The sequence below is a fragment of the Sus scrofa genome, chromosome 3 (genome assembly GCF_054392235.1).
Source record: "Sus scrofa isolate SSC_HxYL_T2T_F1_AM1 chromosome 3, Sscrofa_HxYL_maternal_Yorkshire_Landrace_v2.0, whole genome shotgun sequence".
Classification (NCBI taxonomy): domain Eukaryota; kingdom Metazoa; phylum Chordata; class Mammalia; order Artiodactyla; family Suidae; genus Sus; species Sus scrofa.
This window is the reverse complement of record NC_139385.1, coordinates 115,543,668-115,569,326: the sequence shown is the minus strand read 5'-3', so window position 1 is coordinate 115,569,326 and position 25,659 is coordinate 115,543,668. Positions and strand designations below refer to the sequence as shown.

At 36.1% G+C, this 25,659-nt stretch overlaps 1 protein-coding gene across 3 annotated transcripts in view; it reads right to left on the bottom strand.

The window, feature by feature from the left end:
• Positions 1–2,475: 2,475 nt before the first annotated feature.
• The window catches only part of STRN (striatin), a 105,649-nt gene continuing 82,465 nt past the window's right edge, over positions 2,476–25,659 (bottom strand). Inside the window, exons 12-18 of one of the 3 annotated variants that reach the window (XM_003125240.7) lie at positions 24,523–24,570; positions 23,591–23,712; positions 19,943–20,110; positions 17,619–17,759; positions 9,455–9,562; positions 8,322–8,408; positions 2,476–8,235 (exon numbers count right to left, since the gene is read on the bottom strand). In XM_003125240.7, the coding sequence (XP_003125288.1) occupies positions 8,066–8,235; positions 8,322–8,408; positions 9,455–9,562; positions 17,619–17,759; positions 19,943–20,110; positions 23,591–23,712; positions 24,523–24,570 (844 nt within the window). In that variant the 3' untranslated portion in view covers positions 2,476–8,065. Of the gene's footprint in view, positions 8,236–8,321; positions 8,409–9,454; positions 9,563–16,485; positions 16,668–16,927; positions 17,760–19,942; positions 20,111–23,590; positions 23,713–24,522; positions 24,571–25,659 lie in introns of those variants that run through there. The other 2 variants (XM_013996218.3, XR_014842247.1) reach the window with 2 other exon arrangements.

Below are 25,659 nucleotides of genomic sequence, written 5' to 3'. Positions count from 1 at the left end.
TAATATACACTGAGTCAATAATCCCATCAATAGGATATTCTGAAATATGTGACCTCCAAATCTATAGAAAAAGATGTAAATATTTCTTAAATGCTTCTAAAAACATAGTCGAAATCATTCAAAACAGAACTCATCCCATAAAAATGATTCTCTGGTTTCACTGGTGGCCTAGCGGTTAAGGATTCAGAGATGTCACTGCTATGGCTGGGGTTTGATCCCTGGCCTGGGAACTTTTGTATGTTGCGGGTGTGGCCAAAAAAAAAAAGGTTCTATCTTTTCATGAGGTCACCAGTTGGCCACATTTCTTACATGTCTGGTCTTTGTTCCAACATATGTAGATGTCACAGCACACTTGGCCCTGTCTTAATACAGCCTGCTACAATATAATAAAAAGCTGTATTGTATGGTACTTTTTAATCAGGGGACTCTAGGATAGTTTTATTTCTTAAAAATCTTTTAGATTACAGGGATAATTACAAAACAAGCCAGAACTGGAACCATTTACTTTTACAGAGGAAAAGGATCTCAGAGGTCACCTTTCCAGGCCATTTAAAGAGAAAGGAAGACCATGTGTGATGGATCCAGATCAAAGGCTAACTCCTTTTTCCTTTTTAGTGTGGTACATTTTTCCCCACACCCTCACCTAAGTTATCCAATATCCAATGTAAACTTTCTGATGAATTTCTTTTGCTCTAAAGAAAATTAATCTTATTGATAAAAAATTATTTGTCCCATTTCCATAAGGAGTAGTTGAATGTCAGTATACATTAATATTTCAACATATATAAACCACAAGCTGCTGATTTTTACAACGCATGCTTAACATAAAATTTTGCTTTTCATGCATGCAGGTTTTTTTTTATTACAGTTTTTTGGTTTGGGAATTCTCATTTGAATGATGGGTTTCCCTACCATTACCCTTAATTTGATGATGCTATTATATGAGGTAATTCAAAAATATCTTTGGTTTGAGGTTATATATAGACAGAGAACCTGATACATACCCTGGATCTTATGAGGGCATGAAAAACTTTGGCACGTGAATTAATAATACTAACTCTAGTACTCCAAGTGCTATTTAACAGATGTTTTACTGTGGGTTCTCCTTCACATCACTGGATTAATTATCTCTTTAAAGAGACACACAGGAAAAGTCAACGTGGAGTTAGCATCTGGACCAGCCTTCATGCAAGGTGAATGGCTAAGTAACCAAGGACAAGAGAATTTTCTATGAAATAGACCCTTCCTATTAGCATGATATTAAAGATTTTATTCTCCCAAACAGTCAGATCCTTCTTCAAGTCTGACTGAAACCACCATCACAACCAGGAATAAGAAAGGGCTTAGGGTTTTGTAAGATCTAAGTGAAGCTCAAGGTGAGTAATTTTGTTAGGCAGATTTAGGATTCTGCTTGATTTTGAAAGTATACAAAATACACTAAATTAAAATTTGTGTTTCACAAAATAATGGAATTCAATTTTCAAAAGTGCATGTCAGTGTTTCTCCACAGAACATGTCCCCATCATTGTAAGTGACAGGTGTAATTTAGAAGCAACAAGTGGAGGGATGGTTATGGTACAGTGTTTGGGTTAAAAGGTGCTATCAGGCTTCTACGTGCTCCTGGGAAATACTCTAAGTGCCAAGACAACCTAGGACCCCTTGAAGCCTCAGTGGTACTCTTAGGAAAACCCCAAACAGGCTGGAATACCATTCTGAACCTGGGCTGACCCCAGAGGGACCATCAATGCATGAAAACGTTTTGGAGTCCTCTTGACCTTCTGAGCTAGATTACTCTAAAATAACCCCAGCAAATCATATTTCAGTTCTCATTACAAGGGACAAAGGGACATTTTTGACACTACTGAAAAATGTGTATACACCAAAGAATAGAACATGCATTACTGCAGTGGCATCCTATAACAGTGGATAGTTTCAAGGACACCAAAAGAGGTGCCTTTCAGATTCCATAGAGTATTGTGACTCCAGATTAGAACAAAAGAGATTGTAAATTCTGGGCAGAGGAAGCCCTTAAAAAATAATGTTGATTTCAAGGAGCAAGGGGTAAAAGGCTTATGCTTGTTTGTTAAAGTGGCCAAAGAAAAAATAAAAACACATTAAATTTATCTATAGATGTGTATAATTTTTTTAATTATATAACTAAACACTTAAGAAAAGATACATATGTGTTCCTGAAAGTATCATGATCCAATCATATGGGATATTTTAGTTTTACTGGCTGGCTTTCCAAAGATCCAAACCCTCTATCATAATAAACTTCTCCACTTTCCTACAATTGATAATTAAGGTTGGTTCATTACTTTGGATTCACATCTACTTTGTCTAATACACTTTTATTTCTATGCACCCCTCTATTACCTCCCACACAAAAAATAAAATCAGGTTATATTCAAGTATCTTAACTGCAAATTCACTAGATTCCAAATCTGACAAATATTTCAATTCATGAGACACCTATAGCATGTTATCTATATTTGTACACTTTATTTAAAAACAAATAATACACTTAGAGCCACCAAAAAAGGATATCTTAATTAGCTTATCCATACCCTGAATTTACAAAAGAAACTTCTTGCACCACAAAAATTAGCATCTGGATTAATTTACATTAGTTGATATTATACCTAAATTTTAAAATACCTGAAGATCGAACAATCTGGCCCAGGGCTCACCAGCTGGAGGGGTGGAGGGGTGTGGAGAAAAGGAGTTATTTAGGAATCTGAACTGATGATGCCCTGAGGCCAGTTCTAGTAAACTGAAGTTGAGAAGACATAACATAACCAGTAGATTATAGGATTACAAACAAGTGGTTCCTCCTAAAAACAGTATTAGATCATATCGTTGGGATGGGTGTAGGGGAATACCTTTTACTTTGGACTGGAAAAAAGCTATGTGAAAAGGGGGTGGCATTTGTCTCTCACAAGAGGCAAACTTCAGCCAAACAATGAGAAGAAAGTAGGGAGGGTGGTATGTGGTAGACTGAAGACTTTCTGATTGCCGATAATACCAAATTTAGCAGCTCTCTACAAATCAATTGAAATACCATTCTCTGAGACATTTTCAAAGAGGAGCTAACACACAACCAGGGAAAAATCATTCTACGTTAACAAGGCACTCACTGGTTCACAGCCTGTTAAAAACCCAGGCAGACATTAGAGTTAATCTAAATCAAAATGAACTTTCTAATTTACATCAGAGGGATGACAGGCATGTGGTCCCAGTTAAATCAAATCTAAAGCTTGACTAGCAAAGATCCAAAAAATTCTGACCCTTAAGCACCACTTTAGGAATACTGCTAGAATAAATAAATGAGATTTAGGGAATCCCTGTTTGGCTTTATATTTGCTTTTGGGGGGATTTAAAAAAATGATGCAGTCTGTTTAATACTTTGTGAGCCTGGCATCCCTTCCAATAAATAACATGGAGATCCAAGTGGATGATGGATATAGCCAATTAAAAAGCTTCCAGTGGCAAAAGTAAAACAATTCAAATCATTTACCAAGGACCTGACCTGTCCCTTGCTTTTAAATACAAATATGTTTGTTTTCTGGACCATTGTCTAAAGTGAACTTACTAAGGAATTGATACGTTTCAGAAAAATATACATATAATTTCTGTCAGCTACTGCTTTTGTACAACCTGAATCCCAGTGTTAAACAAAATACTGCAATTACATAAATAACTAAACAAGTAACACAGTAACACAGAGGCAACTTCTGAGTAAAAGAAATCAATCATGATGTACTTTATAGCCTTGAAATAGCTTTCAAAGAATAAGATGAAGAAAATTATACTTAGAGCTCTCTTCCCATGTAAATTCAATAACTGTTTGGCTCATGGTTGAAAATATCACACAGACATATATACTAACCAGAAGCTAACTATCTCCACTATCAACATTGATAAATTTTAAGCAGTTTTTTCAAAAGAAAATCAAAGTAATTCTAAGCCTTTCAATCTGATTTGTGACATCTTTGTTCAATACAACTTAAATGACAAAGCCTGAGAAAAGCACCAACACAGATTTTTAAATTGCATCCAACCATTATTTTAGATGTCATAAAGATTTGCTTGAGTCAAAATGGCAGCAATGACAAAGAGGTAGATATGAAAGATGCCATTTAAATACTATTCTTAGGTGGAATTTTAACTAGTTCAGGTGTTTAATCTAAAAATAACTTTTACTAGTTTAACCTTCACATAAGAATTTCATGACATGCTCTTGTGTAAAGGGGAAATATATGAAGCACTAAAAAAGTGAGCCTTTAAAAATTACATTTACTTAGCCAACATTAATGAGATCCCATAATTTTGGTAAATCAGTAACTTTTCCTTTTACCTGAACTTGAATTATAATGAAAGAATAGTTATTTTCTTCTCTATTGAAATTTCTAGGAATTCACATTCAAAATTCTTGGAAAGTATTTATGGTGCTCAGAAGAGCACGAAGACAGCGCATGAAATGTCCCCTGAAGTCCTAGAAGTTGAACAGATACATTAAAAAGACACTGATGGTCACAAATCAGGACCTTTGTGGACTGGCAAGCATACACACAACACACATACACTCACACTCTCTCACACCCCTTCACCCAGAAAAAAACTCAATCCTCATCCTCACTGTAAGGCTGCATTTGCATTTTTTTTAAAGGCACCTCTCTTTCTCTAGCTATTGCCTTCTTGATGATATCTGTTTTGTCAAAAATCCTGAATGTTCAATGGAAATACTTCAGTACTGAGAATGGAATATTTTTCAATTCACATTTGAATAGCCAAGTTTTCTTACATTCAGATTTTAATAAACTAGAATGACAGTCTTTAAAACAAGCATGCTAGCCTATAATGAATATAGTATATACAGTAATTTAAACATTTAGAACTATATATTATACTGCAAAAGCAAACAGCACAATACTCATCATCATACTCATCATTACCTGCTGTGTACACTACCTCCAAAAATGAAAATACAAAACAGTAAAATGCACCTATGGTTTGTTTTATATATATATATATATATATATATAGTCTATATATATTATATATATTCCTATAATATATATAATATATATTTATAAAATATACATACATTTTAGACATTTTCAAATAAATCTTCATCATTATCTCCAAAAGAAATTTATAGTAAGAATACTGAAGGAATGAAAGTCAGATAAACAAAAAATTTCTCACAAAGTTCATCATCAGTGATGCAGCTCAATTTCCCCCCTTTTAGTCATAACTAAATGATTATAAAAGCTAAATACTCTGCATAACTAATCATCTGTTTAATGGCAAAAGTTGCTAAACTTGTTCAATAGAAAAATACTGAAGGTCATTATATCACTTATGTTAAATATTTGTCTATTGTTTGAGTAGCAAATGAGCCCCATATGACAGCTGAGTTTTGAGAAGGGTGCTGCAAGCTCCCAGAGATGTATCCACAGCATATGAAAATGAGGCAGGGACCCACATCTCCTGCTGATTTTCATATTACTCCAATACATTTCATCCAAAATATTTACAAATAAAGCACTATGAAAGCATTTCAGTGAGTGTTTGAATGTGGAATTTGTTCATTTTGCCAATTTTCATTGAATCTTTGATAGGCTGGGGGAAAAATCAGCACATGTATATGCTTCTCTCCGGCTGGAAGACAGCTTTGGCTCATTTCTAGGCTGAGATCCAAGCTGTGCTAGTGGAGAAGAATCTGTTTCTGGGTACAATCTCCAAGAGCACAGCACTGGCTTTCTAAGGAACTTTCAACAGTTCCATCACTTGCACTAGTCTACGTATCTCATGGTTATTTTCCACTCATTAACAGAAAAACTTCAACCATGAGGCATAAAACTCAGGCGAAGAGAGTGTCTTGGTTTTGAGACTTCCAGTGACATAAGTAAAGCAGGCACTGAAGACCTTGGAAGATAATTAAAGCAATAACTGGTAGAACAAAGCTTGTAGTCATCCATCATAAACATGCCAATTAAGGGCACCTGATTGGGATTTTCCAGTAACCTACAAATGTTTATGTCAGTGACATCTTTTATTTACTTTGCGAAGAATCAAAAGAGGACTTCACCAAACACAATGTGGAAATCTAAACCTGTGTGGGAATAAAATATTACCTGGTAGCTCACATCCAGGTCAATTCATTTGAATATACAAAGGCAACCCTTGAGCCCGCTGTTAACCAAAGCACAAATGAAATGACAAAGGTAGCTGTGTCAAAATATTAACCCAGGCAAATTTAACATAGGTCTTCAAAGAAAATTTGCCTGTATGCTGCAGAATTCTAGCGGCAGATAAGCAGATATTTGAAAGAAAAACTGTCAATTAATATCCACACCATCACTGGAATACTTCTTCATGGAGTAGATGTAGATATCATTGGAAGTGCCACTGTTATGATAACGGGATATGTGGGCATAGGAATGTAGGAATTATATTAAAAGGTTAAAGTACTTATGGATATGGGTTTTTTTTTTTTAAGTCTGAGAGCCTATTAAAGATATACTGTGCTGGAAATTTGGGCATCACTTATTTCTAATTTCCAGATTGGTCTCTGACATTTGGGCAAACAAGAGGAGAATGTGAAGAGAGGTGAGACAGCTATAGGAATGAGGTCTACATACCAGGTCCAGAGAGGGGGGTCATGGAAATCCCAAGAGCTGACCATATGCAGACCATAAATAAGGTGAGCTCAGGGAACCTTGGTCCTTTAAGACATGGTTTTCCCCAGAAACAATATTGATTCACTGCCCATTAAAACATGTTGTGTATTCCAATTAAATGCTGGAGGTGGGTTAGAGAAGGGGAAAGAGAGAAATCTTTAACCAATATTATACACCAAACTATTCCATCCAGACTTCCAAGAGGTTCTTCTTGGAGATACGAATAGGGGAACTTCTAGGGTACAAAACATTTGCTTTATTTAGTACTTCTGCAAAAGCAGCTGCCTGAGGTTAACCATACCCTTTGGACTATTAAACCATAATAATTACAAACTATTTTTGGTAAGTGTCAGATAATTTGAATACAAGAGACAAAGAAGGAGTAGAGATCATGAGGCATGGTTATATAGGTTTTGACAGATGAGTACTCGTAAATAACTTTCAGCTTTTCAACCACTGAAAGGTAAGATTTCATTGATATGAAATAATCACTCTGGCACTATAAATATCACATGAATAGAGTGAATTTTAAAATTAATAGAAATTATTATAAAGATATGCCCTGCTTGCCCTTAAAAATAAACAGAATCTTAAACTTGAATAAGTTAAATCCTTTAGTAAAAGCAGACTCTATCAACTATTCTTCATAACAGTGAGTGTTTCTGATGCTAAACTTTAGAATGGTACCAAATCTATTTTCAAAAATGTAATACAATATAGAAATCTGCTTACAAACTAAATATTTGTTTAGCATTTCTGAGTAATAATATATTTAACATATTATTGCATTTCCCTTTTTCCTTCTAATAGGTAAAATGTTTTTTCAGGTGCTTTATATGAACAATTGAAAGGAGAGCTAAATTAAAAACTCATTTTAACACTGCCTGGTCATTATATACATGGGGGTTACTACAGCAGGTATGATAAAGACTATTGTTTTGACTACCTAATGTAACAAGATTTCTCAGGGGTGAACTAGGTCTAAGTTTCCATTCTTCCTCCACTCATTCCCAGCCATCAAGCTTTTTAATTATCCCTTATAATGTGCCCTATTTACTCAACAGGGACAAGCTAAATCTAGGTTCTTCGCTCAGGCCTGCCTAGCGAATTAGAACCACCTCAGAAATAAAAGCTCCTATTTTGGGAAAAATGTTAAAGTTTTCAGGCTTACAGATTCAGCTGAGCTTGCAGCAACCTGAACAAACCTTAGTTTTAGAAAACAGTAAACGAATTGCAAAACTATACTTTAACAAATGTTCTATGTGCTCCTTCAGCAGAACAAAAGGGCTGGATGGGTTAATTCTTGCCCTGGTCTTCTGTATCTCTTTTGTGCAGTTGATTATTTATAAAGAGCTAGAAGGTGAAGACGATGCATTGTGTCATACAAAGACTTTAGCCAGTGCATCAGCCCCAGCACTGGCTATATAGCATTTGGATGGGTGGAAAGCTACATCATGAATTGACTCTTCAAACTTCTTCCGATGCGCTGTAAACTCTTGGATACACGTCTTACTTTCTAGGTTCCATAAACGTATTGAACAGTCATGACCTATATCAAAAGAAAAGAAATTAAAAGAAAAATCACATTAATATGAAAATGATAAGGATAAATAAATAATCCATAGTTGTACTTACTGCCAGACATCAAGTACAGGCCATTAGGATCAACTGCTAAACTTGTTACGGCTTCTAGGTGGGCTACCATCGAGTGGATCAGCTTGCCTTTGGAAAAAGAGATTGTTACTTTTTATTAATTGCTTTCCTCATCCTGAATACTAATGAGTTACCACATTGCACTGGCTTCTCTGGTAACCCCTCTCAGCCTAGTCTCTGCAGGAACAGCTTTTCTAACTGCCAGAACAACACAGGGCTCCCTCCCTGCTCTAGTCATGGCGATGATGAGAAACAAAAGCTCAAATTTCAGATATTTTTGTCTTTCAAATCACAATATAGAAGTCAGTAATTTGTTTTCCATTAGCTAGAACTCAGACATTGCATCCTTTAGCTATAGGCAAATTTCATGGGTTATAAAAACAGAGGAAATGACTGAGACAAAGTGAAAGGAACAGAAAGAAAACCTGGCCACAATTCTGGTATATAGAGAAAAAGATTAAAAATAATAAATTATTCACCAGTCACAGCGAAGGAAAGTTAGCAAAAGTCAACACATTTACAAAACCAATAGTAAATATGGTTGCTAATACAGGGAGTTTTTCTCCCAACCAGCTCTTCACACATTTCCTTTAAACTAGCAAAATATAATCTAATAAAAATTGGAAAGTTCAAATCAATCAGTACCAAACAGTATTATAATACAGAAAAAATTAGCCCATAGAAAGAAAAATAAATCCAATGACTCAGGTTTTTCAATCAGCAACACTAAGGCTCTTCAAAAAATCAAACAATTTTGAACAAAATATACTGATCATGTGCCTCTACTCCCAACATGTTTCTACTTTTCCCCCAATATATATGCAGCAAGAGATCGTTTTATTACTTTCTGAATAAATTTTTCACCGTGTTCCCGGTAAAAAGCTTGGCTCTATGGCCAAAATATAGCACCTATTTACCATTAAATAAACCAAGAAGATTCTACATGCCATCATGAAGACTAGTTTTTAGCAGATTTATTTGGAATAAAAAGAAACTGATGCAGGAGAGGAACTGTGTTTCAGTGCCTATTCCCTGACTATAAAACCACTGACAGACACCAAAACTATAGTGGGGATTTTTTTTTAAAATAATAATTAATTTCAATGAATTCTTACCTGTATTGTTGTCATAAAATTTGATGTGCCTGTCTTCATGAGCAGTGATGCTGATGGGAAGAGTGGGATGACTGATGACTCTATTTATTTGGCAGGAAGAGTTGGTTGCTAAAAAGTAAAAATTAAAGAGCAACACAAATTTGTCAAAGCTTACTATTTCTTCACACAAAAGAGAACTGAATATTCACCTAAGAGACTGGAAAAGTAAATGATGTGACTTTGTCTTTAGCTCATTTATTCCACAATCGTGTCCATAACCACAATGCTTATAAATGAGAATCACCTGAGCAAACACTTACTGATAAATCTAGAAAAACCTAGGAATTAGAATTTCCTTTTCCACCATCCACTATCTATGGATGCGACCTAGGGCTTAGCCCAGGGCCACTGACATTTCTCATCCTACAGTGTTCTGTGATATTTCTGCTATTTTAATAAAATTCCATCATTACTTTCATGTAGATCATTCTCAGGTTTAAATCTCAGTTCTTTCTAGATATACAGCGCTTTATCACATGGTTATCATCTAAAGATAAACATGACAAAGACAGCTTCCTAACTCTTTAATCTTCTCTTTCTCATAATAGAAATGGTTATCATTAATAGTCTACCAATTTGGAATCTGAAAACAGCATCCTGACAGTTTTTTCTGTACACTTTTAAACAGTTTTGAAAGAGATCTTAACTACATGCACAATGAGATAGGCATGTCATTAGGCCCATAACACAGTGAATGAACCGAGGTCCAGAAAACAATTGTGACTTCCCCAAAATTATGGTGACAAAGCCAATACCCATTCTGATTTCTACCTCTCTTCCAACCAGATGACTCATGCCCATCAGATCACTGCCAAAACTGGTATCCCAAACAATCACAAGTTCCTCCTGGAAGCCTTTTATCAAACGGAAATCAATTATTAAGAACTTAAGTTTAAATAATGATATGTGTTAAGATACTTTTAAGGAAAAAAATCTACATAGAGATAACACCAATTTAAGATATGTCAAAGTTAAATAATTGTTATATCTTGGTCTAGGGAGAAGGAATGTCCTCATAAAGTACATTACTGGGACAACAGGCAAATCTGAGTAAAGAGTAACTCATACAGCAGCATTGATTCAATGCTAAATTTTCTGATTCTGATTATGTAATGTGCTGTCAGAGAACGTTCTTGTTCTTCAGAATTATGTGCTAAAGGATTTAGGGTGTATAGATATATGTCTCTTAAGTGGCTCCGAATTATATTTTATTTTATTTTATTTTATGTAGTTATTTTTGCCTTTTTAGGGCCATACCTGTGGCATATGGAAGTTCCCAGGCTTTAGGGGTCAAAACAGAGCTACAGCTGCTGGCCTATGCCACCAGCCACAGCAACGCAGGATTAGAGCAACGTCTTCGACCTATACCACAGCCCACAGCAACGCCAGATCCTTAACCCACTAAGCAAGGCCAGGGATGGAACCCACATCCTCATGGATCTTAGTTGGGTTCATTACCACTGAGCCATGATGGGAACTCCCGAATTTTAAATTATACCCATGTACAGAGAATGATAAAGTAAATGTGATGAATGTAGCAAAATGTTACAAACTGGTGATTCTGGGTGAAGGGCAGCCAGGAGTTCTTGTACTATTTTTGAAACTTTAATTTTAAAAATAGTTCAAAAATATAGATTTTTAAAAAAATTTTAGATCTTAGAATAGGTATTATGAATTTATACTCATAAAACAGAAAATATAGCTATGCATAGCTAAAAATAACTCTAATATTAGTCTACTCTATCGGCTTTTCATGTGGTACCTAGAATTATGACATCTTAAAAGCTGAAGAAGAGGCTTTTTCCAATCTCACTGCAGGTGGCTCCCTAGCCTGTTATCTAAGCGCACAACAAAAAGTGACTTTACCAAGCAGAGTAAGCTCTGGGTCAGTTATATTCAATTTAAATAGTTCTCAGCAAAGAGTTCAGATTCAAAATTCAGCCTATGGATATTTTTCCTCCAGAGATAACACACCATTGAACAATATTCTCTATAAGATCTAGCAGGAGAATAACAGTAAAAAGGAAGACTTCAAGTAAAACATCCCATATATCATGAGAGACAAGTTTCTGAGAACAGCTTCAATTACTCTGAGATCTAGAAATAAGTATGAAAGAAATCAAATAATGGAAGAGGGCAAAAGAAAGTTCCTATTTAGTGGTACTTTTAAAGGACATTTCTCTACTTGGTGGTAAATACACAGGTAAGCAAAATGCAAAGAACACTAGCAATAAACTGAAAACCTATCTGCCAATCCTCCAAGTATTTATATTCAGCTTGCAACCCAGAAATGGTTTACTTTTTCACTCTTTTCACAAGTACGCAATTCCTTGCTTCAACTACCTTTGATTTAATGACAGTCAAACTGCCACTGACAGCAATGAGAAGAAAGATAATTTATTCTGATTCTGACAACAAACATCTTTTATCCTCTTAAACTATATGAAATACACTTTTACCTTAAAACATGTCTGGTCTGAACTTTAATTTAGAAAAACACCTTCTAAACTCCAGAATGCAGTAACACAGTCAAATATAAACAGCTAAGGGGTTGTCACAGTAGAAAGGAATAAAAGACTAATTTGTTTTATATAATTCTAAAGTAATCAAACTGGTAATTTAAGAAATGTCAGGACATATAACAAAAAAGAACTGGCATTTATTCCAATGGCAGTCTTCTTCAGAAAATGCTTCTAGAATGAGGCAAAAAGTCATATGACTTTACAGTCATACAGCTCGGGAGGAAAAATGGAATTGCCTAGTTCCATTTTTCTATCTCACCCACTAGACTTGAGATCTTATTAATTTGTAGCAGTCATTAAAAAAAAATCAACATTTATGCTAAGGACACTCAAAGATGTGGCCTTAATCTCTGAAGCTAATTTCAAAAATGTTCACATCCTTCTTAACTTCACATTGGTTTTTCATTTTACTACTGTACCTTTAGGTCATATATTTCAGTATGATTTTAAATGTACTAAGAGTCTATACACGTACTTTTTGGAACAAAAAAAAATTTCATTTTCCTATTTCATAATCTCAATTTTGACTTTTTTGTCTCTCTCTTTTAGATCCAAATAGTTCAAAGCTCCATTCAAACCTACCTCCCCAAATAACTCTCACAGGACACCAGAAGAAAACAAAAGACAAACAGATTAAGAAGAGAAAGTGAAGAAAGCCAAAAAGGAATAAAGGAATTTTTTGAGAGAAAAAGAGAAAAGGGAGAGGAGAAAGAACCACACACATTCAGACACATGTGCACACACACCACAGCAATTATTTTTAAAGCTAGTTTTCAGCTTAAAATAGTTTATGTGTATGTAGTTTTCTTTATCAATTGTAGTCTAAACTGTTATTGTTTGTTTTAAGCCTAAAGATAGAGAATAACAGTTACCAAAAAAAAAGCCCTCCCCCCAAAAAGATTCTATATCTTCTTTATAATCTGAGAAATTACTTATTTTCTGACTTCTTACACCCAATAAGAACCTTCAGATGTGGGATTCTGAGAGGCACAACTTGATCTATTTTCTAATCAGTACTGAGCTATGTCAAACATAAACTTAAGCTGATTTTTTTTTTTTTTTTTTTTTTTTTTTTTTTTTTTTTTTTTTTGCTTTTTAAGGCCACACCCAAGGCATATGGAAGTTCCTAGGCTAAGGGTCGAATCAGAGCTACAACTGCCAACCTACACCACAGCCACAGCAACGCCAGATCCAAGCCGAGTCTGCGACCTGCACCACAGCTTATAGCCGAATCCTTAACCCACTAACCAAGGCCAGGGATTGAACCCACATCCTCATGTATCCTAGTAGGGTTCGTTAACTGCTGAGCTACAAAGTTGATTTTTAAAATAAAATTATGAAGGAGGAGGGTCAAAAGAGAGGTGGAGGAGTAAAAGGTACAAACTATTAGGTATAAAACAAGCTATAAGGATATATTGTACAACATGGAGAATATAGCCAATATTTTATAGTAACTATAAATGAAGTATAACCTTTAAAAATTGTGAATCATTACACTGCACACACTTGTAACTTATATAATATTGTACAACTATAAATTAAAAAAAAGATAAAGTTACAAGAAATGAAAAATAGATTTACTTTGTAGAGGCATATCTAGTTTTATTGTGCTTCACAGACATTGGATTTTTTTTTTGATTAGACATGCACATAATTTCTTTTTACATGTTTCCAATGCATGTGTAATAGATATTCATCATTTATCATAGAATTATGAATTCACTAAGTTTTTGATATACTGATAAGAGCATAAAATAATTCAAGTGTACAGACTGTTGAGTGAAGTAATAAGAAGTAAGGGTAGGAAAGAAAACTTAATACTAAAACCTCATTATTTGAAATGATCAGATGTGTACGGGAGTTCCCATTGTGGCTCAGCAAGTTACGAACCTGGCTAGTATTCACGAGGATAGGGGTTTGATCACTGGCCTTGCTCAGTGGGTTGGTAATCCTGCATTACCATGAGCTGTGGTGCAGCGTGCAGATGTGCCTTGGATCTGGCGTTGCTGCAGCGGATTTTTTTTTTTTCTTTTTGTAAACAGATTGAAGGTTTGTGGCAACTCTGCATTTTAGCAAGTCTATTGGCGCCACTTTTCCAACAGAATCTGTTCACTTCATGTTTATGTCACATTTTGGTAATTCTTGCAACATTTCAAACTTTTCCATTATTATTATATTTGTTATGGTGATCTGTGATCCCTCTTCTACAATGTTACTAATGTAATTTTTTGGGAGTCCCATGAAGTGCACCCATATAAGATGGTTAACTTGATAAATGCTGTGTGTTCTAACTACTCTACCAACCATCTGTTCCCCCAGCTTTCTCCCTTTCCTTGGGCTGCCTTAGTTTCTGAGACACACAATACTGAAATTAGGCCAAGCAATAAACTTACAATGGACAAGTGTTCAAATGAAAGGAAGAGTTGTACATCTCTGACTTTAAATCAAAAGCCAGAAATGATTAAGCTTAGTGCGGAAGGCATGTCAAAAGGAAAGGCTGAAAACTAGGCCACTTGTTCTGAACAGTTAGCCAAGTTGTGAATGAAAAGGAGAAGATCTTTGAATGCTACTCCAGTGAATGCACAAATGATAAGAAAGTGAAACAGTTTGGAGAACATTTTAGTGGTCTTGATTGAAGATCAAACCGGCCACGACATTCCCTTAAGCCAAAACCTAATCCAGGGCAAAGCCCTAACTCTCTTCAATTCTACGAAGGCTGGGAGAGATGAGAAAGCTGCAGAAGAAAAGTGTGAAGCTAGCAGAGACTGGTTCATGAGATTTAAGAAAAGAAGCCCTCTCCATAACATCAAAGTGCAAGGAGAAGCAGCTAGTGTTTATATAGAAGCTGCACCAAGTTATCTAGAAATCTAGCTAAGATAACGGATAGAGGTGGCTACATTGAACAACAGATTTTCAATGTTTATGAAACAGCCTTCTATTGGAAAAAGGTGCCATCTAGGACTTTCATAACTAGAGGAAAGTCAATGCTTGGCTTCAAAGTCTCAGAGGACAGGCTGATTATCTTGTTAGGGCTAATGTAGCTGGTGACTTTAAGCTTAAGCCAATGTTCATTTAGCATTCTGAAAATCCTAGGGCCCTTAAGAATTAGGCTAAATCTACTTTGTCTATACTCTGTAAAAGGAACAACAAAGCCTGGATGACAGCATATCTGTTTATAACATAGTTTACCACATACTATGCCCACTCTTGAGAAGTACTGCTCAGAAAAAAGGATTCCTTTCAAAATATTACTGTTTGTTGACAATGTACCTTGTAACCCAAGAGCTCTGATGGGGATGTATGAGATTCATGTTTTCATGCCTGCTAACACAACCTCCATTCAGCAGCCCATGGATCAAGGAGTAATTTTGACTTTCAAGTTTTATTATTTAAGAAAAGCATTTCATAAGGCTACAGCTGCAGCTGCCATAGATAGTGACTCTTCCAATGGATCTGAGCAAAGTCAACTGAAAACCTTCTGGAAAGGATTCACCCTTCTAGATGCCATTAAGAACATTTGTGGATGGAGTTCCTGTCGTGGCTCAGTGGTTAACGAATCTGACGAGGAACCATGAGGTTGCAGGTTCGATCCCTGGCCTTGCTCAGTGGGTTAAGGATCCGGTGTTGCCATGAGTCATGGTGTGAGTTGCAGACATGGCTTGGTTCCCACGTTGCTGTGGCTGTGGCGTAGGCTGGTGGCTACAGCTCCGATTAGACCCCTAGCCTGGGAGCCTCCATATGCCGCAGGAGCGGCCCAAGAAATGGTAAAAAGAAAAAAAAAAAGAATATTTGTGGTTCACGGGAAGAGGTCAAAATGCCAACATGAACAAGAGTTTGGAATACGCTAGTTCTAGCCCTCATGGATGATCTTGAGGTGTTCAAGATTTCAGTGAAGGAAATAACTGCATTACGGTGAAATACCAAGAGAACTGGAATTAGAAGTAGAGCTTGCTTTAGAAAAAGAAGAAGGAGAGAGCCTGAAGATGTGACTGACTTGCTGTAATCCCATGATAAAACTTGAACAGATAAGGAATTGCTTCTTATGGATGAGCAAAGAAAGTGGTTCTCTGAGATGGAACCTACTCCTGGTGAGGATGCTGTGAAGATTGAAGTGACAATAATAAAAGATTATTACATAATTACATAAGTCTTGTTGATCAAGCAGTGTCAGGGTTTGAGAAGAACGACTCACAGTTTGAAACACGATCTACTGTGGGTAAAATGCTATCAAACTTCAATGCATACCACAGAGAAGTTGTTTGTGAAAGGAAAAGTCAATTGATGTGGCAAACTTTACTTGTCTTAAGAAATTGACACTGTCACCCCAACCTTCAGCAACTACTACTCTGATCAGTCAGCAGCCATCAGCATCAAGTCAAGACCCTCAGCCAGAAAAGATTACAACTTGCAGAAGGCTTGGATAATAGTTAGTATTTTTTAGCAGTAAAGTGTTTTTCTGTTGTTGTTGTCTTTTTTTTTTTTTTTTTTTTTTGCCATTTCTTGGGCTGCTCCCGCAGCATATGGAGGTTCCCAAGCTAGGGGTCGAATTGGAGCTATAACCACCGGCCTACACCAGAGGCACAGTAACGCGGGATCCGAGCTGCATCTGCGACCTACACCACAGCTCATGGCAACGCTGGATCCTTAACCCACTGAGCAAGGCCAGGAACCAAACCCGCAACCTTATGGTTCCTAGTCGGATTCATTAACCACTGAGCCACGATGGGAACTCCTGTTTTGTTTTGTTTTTTTTTTTTTTTATGTCTGCACACACTGCATATGGAAGTTCCCAGGCTGGGGGTCGAATCAGAGCTACAGCTGCCAGCCTATGCCACAGCTATAGCAATGAGGGATCCAAGCCACGTCTGCAACTTACACCACAGTTCACCGCAATGCTAGATTCCCAACCAACTGAGCAAGGTCAGGGATCGAACTTGCATCCTCAAGGATACTAGTGAGATGTGTTTCCACTGTGCCAGAACGGGAACTCCCGGCAATGCAGTATTTTTAAATTAAAGTGTATATACATTTTTTTAGACATAATGCTGCTACATCCTTAATAGTCTATAGCATAATGTAAACAAAACTTTTATATGCACTGGGAAACCAAAACTTTGTGTTACTCACTTCATCACAATATTCACTTTATTGTGGCGAACTGTTTGTTTTCTGGCTGCTCCTGCAGCATGTAGAAGTTCCTGAGTTGGGGATCGAACCCCCATAACAGCAGCAACCCAAGCCACTGCAGTGACAATGCCAGACCCTTAACCCGCTGTGCCACAAGCGAATTCCTACTGCAGTGGTCTAAAACCAAACCCACAATAACTCCAAGATATGCCTGTATTCAGAATATTATTTTCTTCAAATAGAATTGAAAACTAAATATCTGGTATAAAATTAAACATAAGTGTGAATTAATTTAACCTAAAGTCTTAAAATCAACTGTGAATCACATTTACTTCTAAGGAACTGTACTATATGATTTTAAGGCAGAACATTTTATACTGATAAGCATTTTTCACAGTTGACTCTAGTAGTTATAATTTTGATCAAGTTTAAAAAAATTGATCCAAACACAGACTAGTTAAAATTGGTATACGTACTCGAATCCAGGTTGGATTCTAAGGTGAGAATACGTTGTTGTGTTTCCATGTTAAAGATGCTTGTGTATCCTTTGCTGAATGATGCTACCATATGGCTCGGGTCACTGCTCACTAGATCCACCGAGGCAGGGATTCCCAATTCTAAGAGTCAGAGTATTCAAAGAGAAAGGCAGTTAGAGTATCTACTTGACAATGTGCTTAAAATATAGCTAAGCTGTAGTATGATTCCCTTAAAAAATAAATAAGGCTTGATATTAGAATAAGAATGAGCTCACAGCCACTCAATAGACATTGTTTCTTTTGTTACTTTTAGTCCTAGTCTATTTTATTATCCTTACTTGTTTATCACATCTTCTAACAGTCACCTAGCTATTGTATTCATTGAATCCATGACTTTATTCAAAAATAAATGGAAAGCATGTATGGACATAAGTTTTTCTGTTTCCACCTCAAATCAACCTAAAGTTTAGAGTGGCATCACCAGAATTCTTCATTTTTAAAAGCCCATCTCTTACTAGGAATTCAAAATCATTAAAAATGTAGACTATAAAAGGTAGGATTTTAAATTTTTACTGGTAGAGTCATGCAAATATCATACAGGCAACTCATCAAAAGCTAGACACGTTATGGTAGCTCAAGAATAAAGAAAGTATTTCTATTTATCATCTAGAATAAGGTAAAACTCGGTGAAAACTGCGAATTTATTTATAAACATAAAAAATTATATGTAGATGAGAATATGATCTGATTTTTCCATCTGATTCAAAATCTAAGTAAAGCAAGCTAACAGTGCAAAAGTATATATATTCCCAAAAAAAAAATACATTAAATGGCCAATGAACACACAAAAAGGTGTCAAAATAATAAGCCACCAAAGAAATACAAATTAAAATCACAATGAAATACTGCTACAAACCTACCAAAATGGCTAAAATTAAATACACTCTAAACACTAAAATGTTTATAATTAAGAACTTAGAACAACTAGAATTCTCATACATTGCTGTCAGTGGTGTAACATGGCATAACCACTTTTGAGAAAAGTTTGGCAATTTCACATAAAGTTATGCATACAATTCTACTTCTAAAGCCCAGTGATTCTAATTCCAGGTCTTTACCTACCTGCGATTAAAAAAAAAAAAAGATATGAACATTCATAGCTGTTCATAACAGTAAAAAACTGGAAACAACCCAAATATCCATCAAGAGGTAAATGATAAACAATGGTTTAAAGAAATACTTATTATTAAACAATAAAAATATATTACTGGAGCTCCTGTGGTGGCTCAGCAGTAACAAACCTGACTAGTATCCATGAGGATGTGGGTTCAATCCCTGGCCTCACTCAGTGGATTTCCATGAGCTGTGGTATAGGTCACAGATACAGGTTGGATCCTGCGTTGCTGTAGTTGTGACAAAAGCCAGCAGCTGCATCTCTAATTCAATCCCTAGCCTGGGAACTACCATATGCCATGGGTGCAGCCATAAAAAAACAATAAATAAGAACACAGGAGTTCTCGCTGTGGCTCAGTGGTTAACAAATCTGATTAGGAACCATGAGGTTGCGGGTTCGGTCCCTGGCCTTGCTCAGTGGGTTAAGGATCCGGTGTTGCCATGGGCTGTGGTGTAGGTTGCAAACGCAGCTTGGATCCCGAGTTGCTGTGGCTCTGGTGTAGGCCGGCGGCTACAGCTCCGATTAGACCCCTAGCCTGGGAACCTCCATATGCTGCGAGAGTAGCCCAAGAAATGGCAAAAAGACAAAAAAAAAACCATAAATAAGTAACATTGTTACAATATGGATGAAGCACAACAATGTTATAGTGAGAGTGAAAGAAACATCAGATACAAAAATAGTTGCACTGTATGATTTCATTTATGTGAGGTTTTAGAATAGACAAAACTCTTTTATAATGAAAGAAGTCACAACAGTGGGTACTTCTAGTTGGGAATGAGGAAAAGGGATTGATTGGGAAGAACACAAGGAAACACTGGGGTGGTGAAGGAAATATTTAATATTTTGAAAAAAGCAAGAGTTTTATGCATTTGTCAAACTCATTAAAATGTATGCTTAAAATATTTTTTTACTGTATATAAATTACATCTCAATTTTTTTAAATTTTTAAAAAAGCTGTCTCATCAAACAATATACTTTTTAAACCTATACATACTAAGTTGGAAATTCAAACAAATATATTTGCATTGCTTAAAAAAAAAACCGTTCACTTTAAATTTAAATAGCAAGAATTTACAAATCATTTATTTGTTTCTTTTTAGAATAAGACGTTTATAAAAGACTCAGTAAAATAATGGGAAAAAGTATGTACCTTGATTATCATTAAATACACTCAGGGCTGGAGCAACCTCAGTTGTATTCCATAAACGGAGAGTGCCATCTGCTGAACAGGACAACAAACGCTGGTGTGCTGCGCTGTAAGCCAAACCCCAGACTGCATCGGTGTGGCCTAGGAGAGGGCCTCTTAAAACAGAAGGATCTATACACAAGAGCAGAATGCAGGAGAAAAAAGCACAAATCATAAAGGTACTTACATTCCAAAGAAAAGTAAAACATACAAACATTCTTCTGAAATGCAGCAGAATCAGGCTTGGAAACATGCAAATGTTGGGTTTAAAATTTAGAAGTATCCATTTGTCTTCTTTTAAAAAGTAGGTTATTTCCTTCTCCCTCCTTTTTTTCTTTCCATTTGTCTAGATTTTTTAAAAAGCATGTTAACACAAACCGTTTGAACTTAATCTACTCTCAGAGAATCCACAACTCCTATTCCCTGAGGAAGTGGACAGAAACCCTTTCCCTCCTCTGAGCCCTTCCACACTTTGCTACACTCCTTCTGACCACTTGTGCTGTGAATGGCAGTCATTCCTGGCAGCAACAGGCCTCTGACATTCACAATGGACATGAACTGAGATCCACAGGAATCCCCAAATTCTCAAACAGCAAGAGGTGACACATAAATAATGTGCATATAGTGGGGGGGGGTCAGCAAAGGGGGGTTGCTTATGGCTGTTTCATGATAAAAGCCAATCTACAACTTTAATTTTTAATCCTCACAGTGACTCCATGAAGTGGTACTTTCAAGATGGCTCACAGATGTCAAGTTTAAAATGTTGGTGGTGTTCTCTGTCCTACATCCTCTCTCAGTCATACCATCAAATATTTATTAGAGATACACTGTGTATCAGGCTAGATGCAGGGGCCATGTAGATAATTAATACACAATACCACCTTTGTCCATGTTAAATACAACAGTGACAGATGACAGCTCCCATGAAGAGTGATTGGGAGGAACGAAAGCTTCTTGGAGAGAATGATGCCTAGAGCATACAGGTGTTGGTCAAAGAAAAGGAAAGACTCCTGACAAAGCGGGCAGCATGTACAAAATCACAAAAAGAAAAATAATATGCTATTTGAGGAAATTTATAAGAAACTCAGTATTACCAGACTGTGAAATTCGAGGTAGGGAGCAGATGAGATGAAAGTGGCCAGTTTATGGTGGGATTTCTATGACATACTAAGGTACTTGGAAGTTATCTTGAAAGCAGCAGGGAACTACTGAAGGAGCAGCAGGTTGATGTAAGTATTTAATAAGATAATTTTGATTGTAGTGTAGAAGACAAAGACTCATGATGAAGGCAAGGGGACTGTTTCAGAAGAAAGGGAGACTGAAAGAAGATCCAGGTGAGGACAGTGGTAAAAGGGCAGAGCAGGAGTAAACTGGAGAAATACAGAAATATTTCAGGGGTGATACCCGAACGTCTAGGTAATCAGCAAGGTATAGAGAATACAACAGTATAAGGAATCAAGGATAACTCTTAGGTTTCTAGTTTGGGTGGTGCCACCACTAATGAAGAATATATGGGAGAAGAAACAGAGCTTGTAGGGATTTATGGACAATGAGACAGCCACTTTGAAATGTTCTGTAGGTAGTCTGGAGTTTGAAGAGATTTATGAGTCAACAGCATATAAAACTACAAAGTGGATCCAATCTACCAAAGAGTACATACACAATGCAAAGAACAGATTAGGATCGGGCCTTGATAAATGCCAACACTTAAGGTGAGAAAAATAAAGGGAGTTTATGAAGGATAGGGAACAGAAACTGTCAAAGAGTTAATAAATAGCAAAAAAGCCCGTAGCGAACTAATTTCAAAACGGATAGAGTGCTCCAGTTTCAGACAGCCCAATTCATCTAGTAAAAGAAGGACTATAAAATACCTGTTGGATCAGCCAATTAGGTAGTTACTGACAATCTTATTATAATTTCATAGTATAACCAGAAGACAGAAGGCAGAGGAATGATACACAAAGACAGGATATGGAATTAGTGACTAGTAATTCTGTTTCCAGACATCACCAAAAAGATACAGGAATGAATGAAATGAAGGAAAGAGAGACTATATAAAAACTAGAGAGGGAAATGGAATTAAGAAAAGGTTTCTCACCATTCCCTTTCGGCTCAGTGGGTTAAGAATCCAGCATTGTCATTGCTATGGTTCTGGTTACAGCTATGGTGAGGGTTCAGTCCCTGGCCCAGGAACTTATGCATGCCGTGGGCAAGGCCAAAAAAGAAAAAAAAAGAAAGAAAGAAAGAAAGAAAGAAAAGCCGTCTCCTTGCCAAGAAAGGGAGATACATGGATTTACCTATATGCTGTGGGGATGGGAAGAGGACAAAGAAGGTAAGATTTCAGATGGGAGCAAGAGAGCAAGAGAGAGGGAGAGAGCCAGAGGCAAAGAAAAAGAAAGATATTAGAGTGAAATCTCCAAAGAAACGAGAATGCGGTCAAGAGCAAAAGGCGAAGGGGTAGCTTGGAACAGAATGAGGTCAGCCAAGCCTCTGATTGAGGGATAAAGGAAGTAAGGAAAAGTATGAAACAGATAAATCTGTAAAAGAAGTGGGGAGGGATGGGTGGGTATTACCCTTCACAAAATGCTTATTAAATAAACATTGGGATAAATTTTTATTTATTCAATTTCTTATTTTAAGTTTGATAGTAAAACTAATCTAAAATGTTAACAAAAATAAAATACGGATTTATGACAAACATAATATTTTGTATCATCCTAGAACTTAAGGAGAATTTTAAGAGGAAACCAAAACAGTTCCTAAATAGTTTTTGCAAGGGAATTTATGATAATATCTAGTGATAGATTATAATATGGATTTTTGATTCATGGTGCTGTTTCCAAGTCTGAAGGGCACTTCTTAATTTTTAAGGCCTTTTCAATATTTTGGTTGTACACACTTTAAAAATCATTACCCTCAGAGTTCCCATGGTGGCTCAGTGGCAACAAACCCAACGAAACCAACAAGTGATCCATGGCCTCACTTAGTGGGTTAAGAATCAATCCCTGGCCTCACTCAGTAGGCTGCCATGAGCTGTGATGTAGGTCACAGACATAGCTCAGTTCCGCGTTGCTATGGCTGTGGCACAGGCCGGAAGCTACAGTTCTGATTTGACCTCTAGCCTGGGAAATTCCAATATGGCGCAGAAGCAGCAGTTTAAAAAAAAATCATTAGCCTCTACGCCCTTTAATAACTGATCAAGAAGAAGATGCCAACATTCATTTTCCTTCAAAGCTGTTTGTCAAGAATAGTGATGAAATATGGTTATAGATTTGTAATAATGTGTCAAAACTGTACAGGTGTCTAAAATGAAGAAAACAACTGTCAATCAAGCCAGCATTTCCAATCAACATGACTTTTAGGGGTGGGAACCGTTTTCTCAGAAAAGAATACATTATTTTTTTCTTCTTTTTAGCATTTCATATATATGTAAAATTGATCAACTATATCCAATTGATTCCCAAATACAGGAGTCCTTTTTAACAAAATAAAGATAGGGTTCTCTTTTACCAATTTATTTTCAAAAATATCTCACTTTATCCTCATATACACTATGTAAAATATGTAAAAAGAAAACATCTTATTCTTTCATATCTCCAGGGAGTCACATACCATAAGAGTCATAGGGATCGATGTTGGGGTTGGTAGTGTTCCAGCCCTGGATCAGCCCATCAGTACCACCACTGTAGCACTGTTCACCATTGCTGCTCATTACCACACAAAGCACTGGACCTCTGGAAGAGAAAAATCAATTTCTATTATCAAAAATCAATCCGATAATAGGACTTGTTAAAAATAAGAATACTTAGTCATTCAAATGGCTCTCTCATTTTCTGCCTTGTATAACGAATAAAAAAAAAACCATCAAAGCAATATTTATTTTTCTTCCTGTGCTTAAACCAGAGGTTGGTGAACTATAGCTTGTGGACCAAACCTAGGCAGTGGACTGTTTTTGTACAGTCCTCACGTTTTTACATTCTTTAAAGGGCTGTAACACAAAACTAAAGTAAAAACAAGAACATACAACATAAAAATATGTAGCCAGAAAAGCCTAAAAAAAGTTTACTATCTGTCCCTTTATATGTAAAAAGTATGCCAACCTGTGCTATATCAAGTGAATATGTACACTCCTTAAACTTAAAATGGAAACAGGAAAACTACGCAAAATATGATCATAATTTAAAAAGTCTCAGATACTTTTATTTAGGATACTTTTAAGAAAAAAAAACAGGATTTCTAATAGTTAAACTAAATTTCCTCAACTTTATTTTAAGATAATATATATATATATATATATATATATATATATATAAATAATCTAAATATCATGCGAATAAAATCTAATTTCAGTAAGGATCTCTGGTAGTGATAAACCGGTCTCTAACATCATATTATCTGCCAGTTTCTTTTACATTTATTTTTTAAAAAGCTACTAAATACAAATGATAAATAACACAAATATGTAAATTAAAGAAAAGAAAATATTTTAATCATGCTGATTTACCATGATATTGATTTAACACAAAGAAAAAGCACATACTTACTTATGAGCCCTGAATGTATAGATAGGCTCCACATCCAGGGACGTACTCCTAAAACACAGAGAAAGAGGAGTTTTATAATTCTAAGTTTCAGTAGTAAAGCGTATGAATGAATATATGTCATAAAATTATCTTTAGAAATACTAACACTATGGTAATATATCATTATCATTTCCAGGACACAAGAAAGATTACCTAACACCAATCATATATTTCTGTGACTTCAAGAAACAAAATCATTGTCTAGTAATGACACCTTGTTACTTTTAGCTTTCAGCATTGTCCTAATCTATTTGACTAAAGAGAGAAAGAGCTTCACTCAGGGGAAATAATATCATGGACTTTGAAGAGAGAAATTTCTGGATTCAATTTCCGTTTCTATCACTAAGTGTCTAACTTTAGGTAACATATTTAATCTTTCAGCACTTGAGATTCCTCTGTGTTTAAAATAAGACAGAAAACTAGGGATAACACCAATTATTTACCAGATTAAAAGAAATTCCGTAAGTAAAACAGTCTGGGAAAGAACCACACACGTAGTAGGATTTCAATAAATGGTATTTTAATTCCTTGCATTTCCACGAAGGTTAACATGTCTGCCCTTAATAACTGCACAAACTATCCAAATCATCAACAGATTCATCACTCAGAACACTGAGTGGGGAGTTCCCGGAGTGGCTCAGTGGTTAATGAATCCGACTAGGAACCATGAGGTTGTGGGTTTGATGCCTGGCCTTGTTCAGTGGGTTAAGGATCCGGCATTGCTGTGAGCTGTGATGTAGGTTGCAGATGCGGCTCAGATTCTGCCTTGCTGTGGCTGAGGCTGTAGCCAGCGGCTACAGCTCCGATTAGACCCCACCCTGGGAACCTCCATATGCTGCAGGAGTGGCGCTACAAATGACAAAAAGACAAAAAAAAAAAGAAGAACACCAAGTGTATGTGTACTCCCTTAGTACCTAATACTTGCCATGACTGATAATAGAAACTGGATTTAAAGTCAAGTACTTACCATTTTCCAAACTGTATTACAGTTTTTTATTGGCATATATGATATCCCACCTCATTTCCAAAGTGTTAAATTCAAAGGTAAACAGGCTACTGATACCTGCATGTGAAGGTGTTGTTCCTAAGCTAACACCA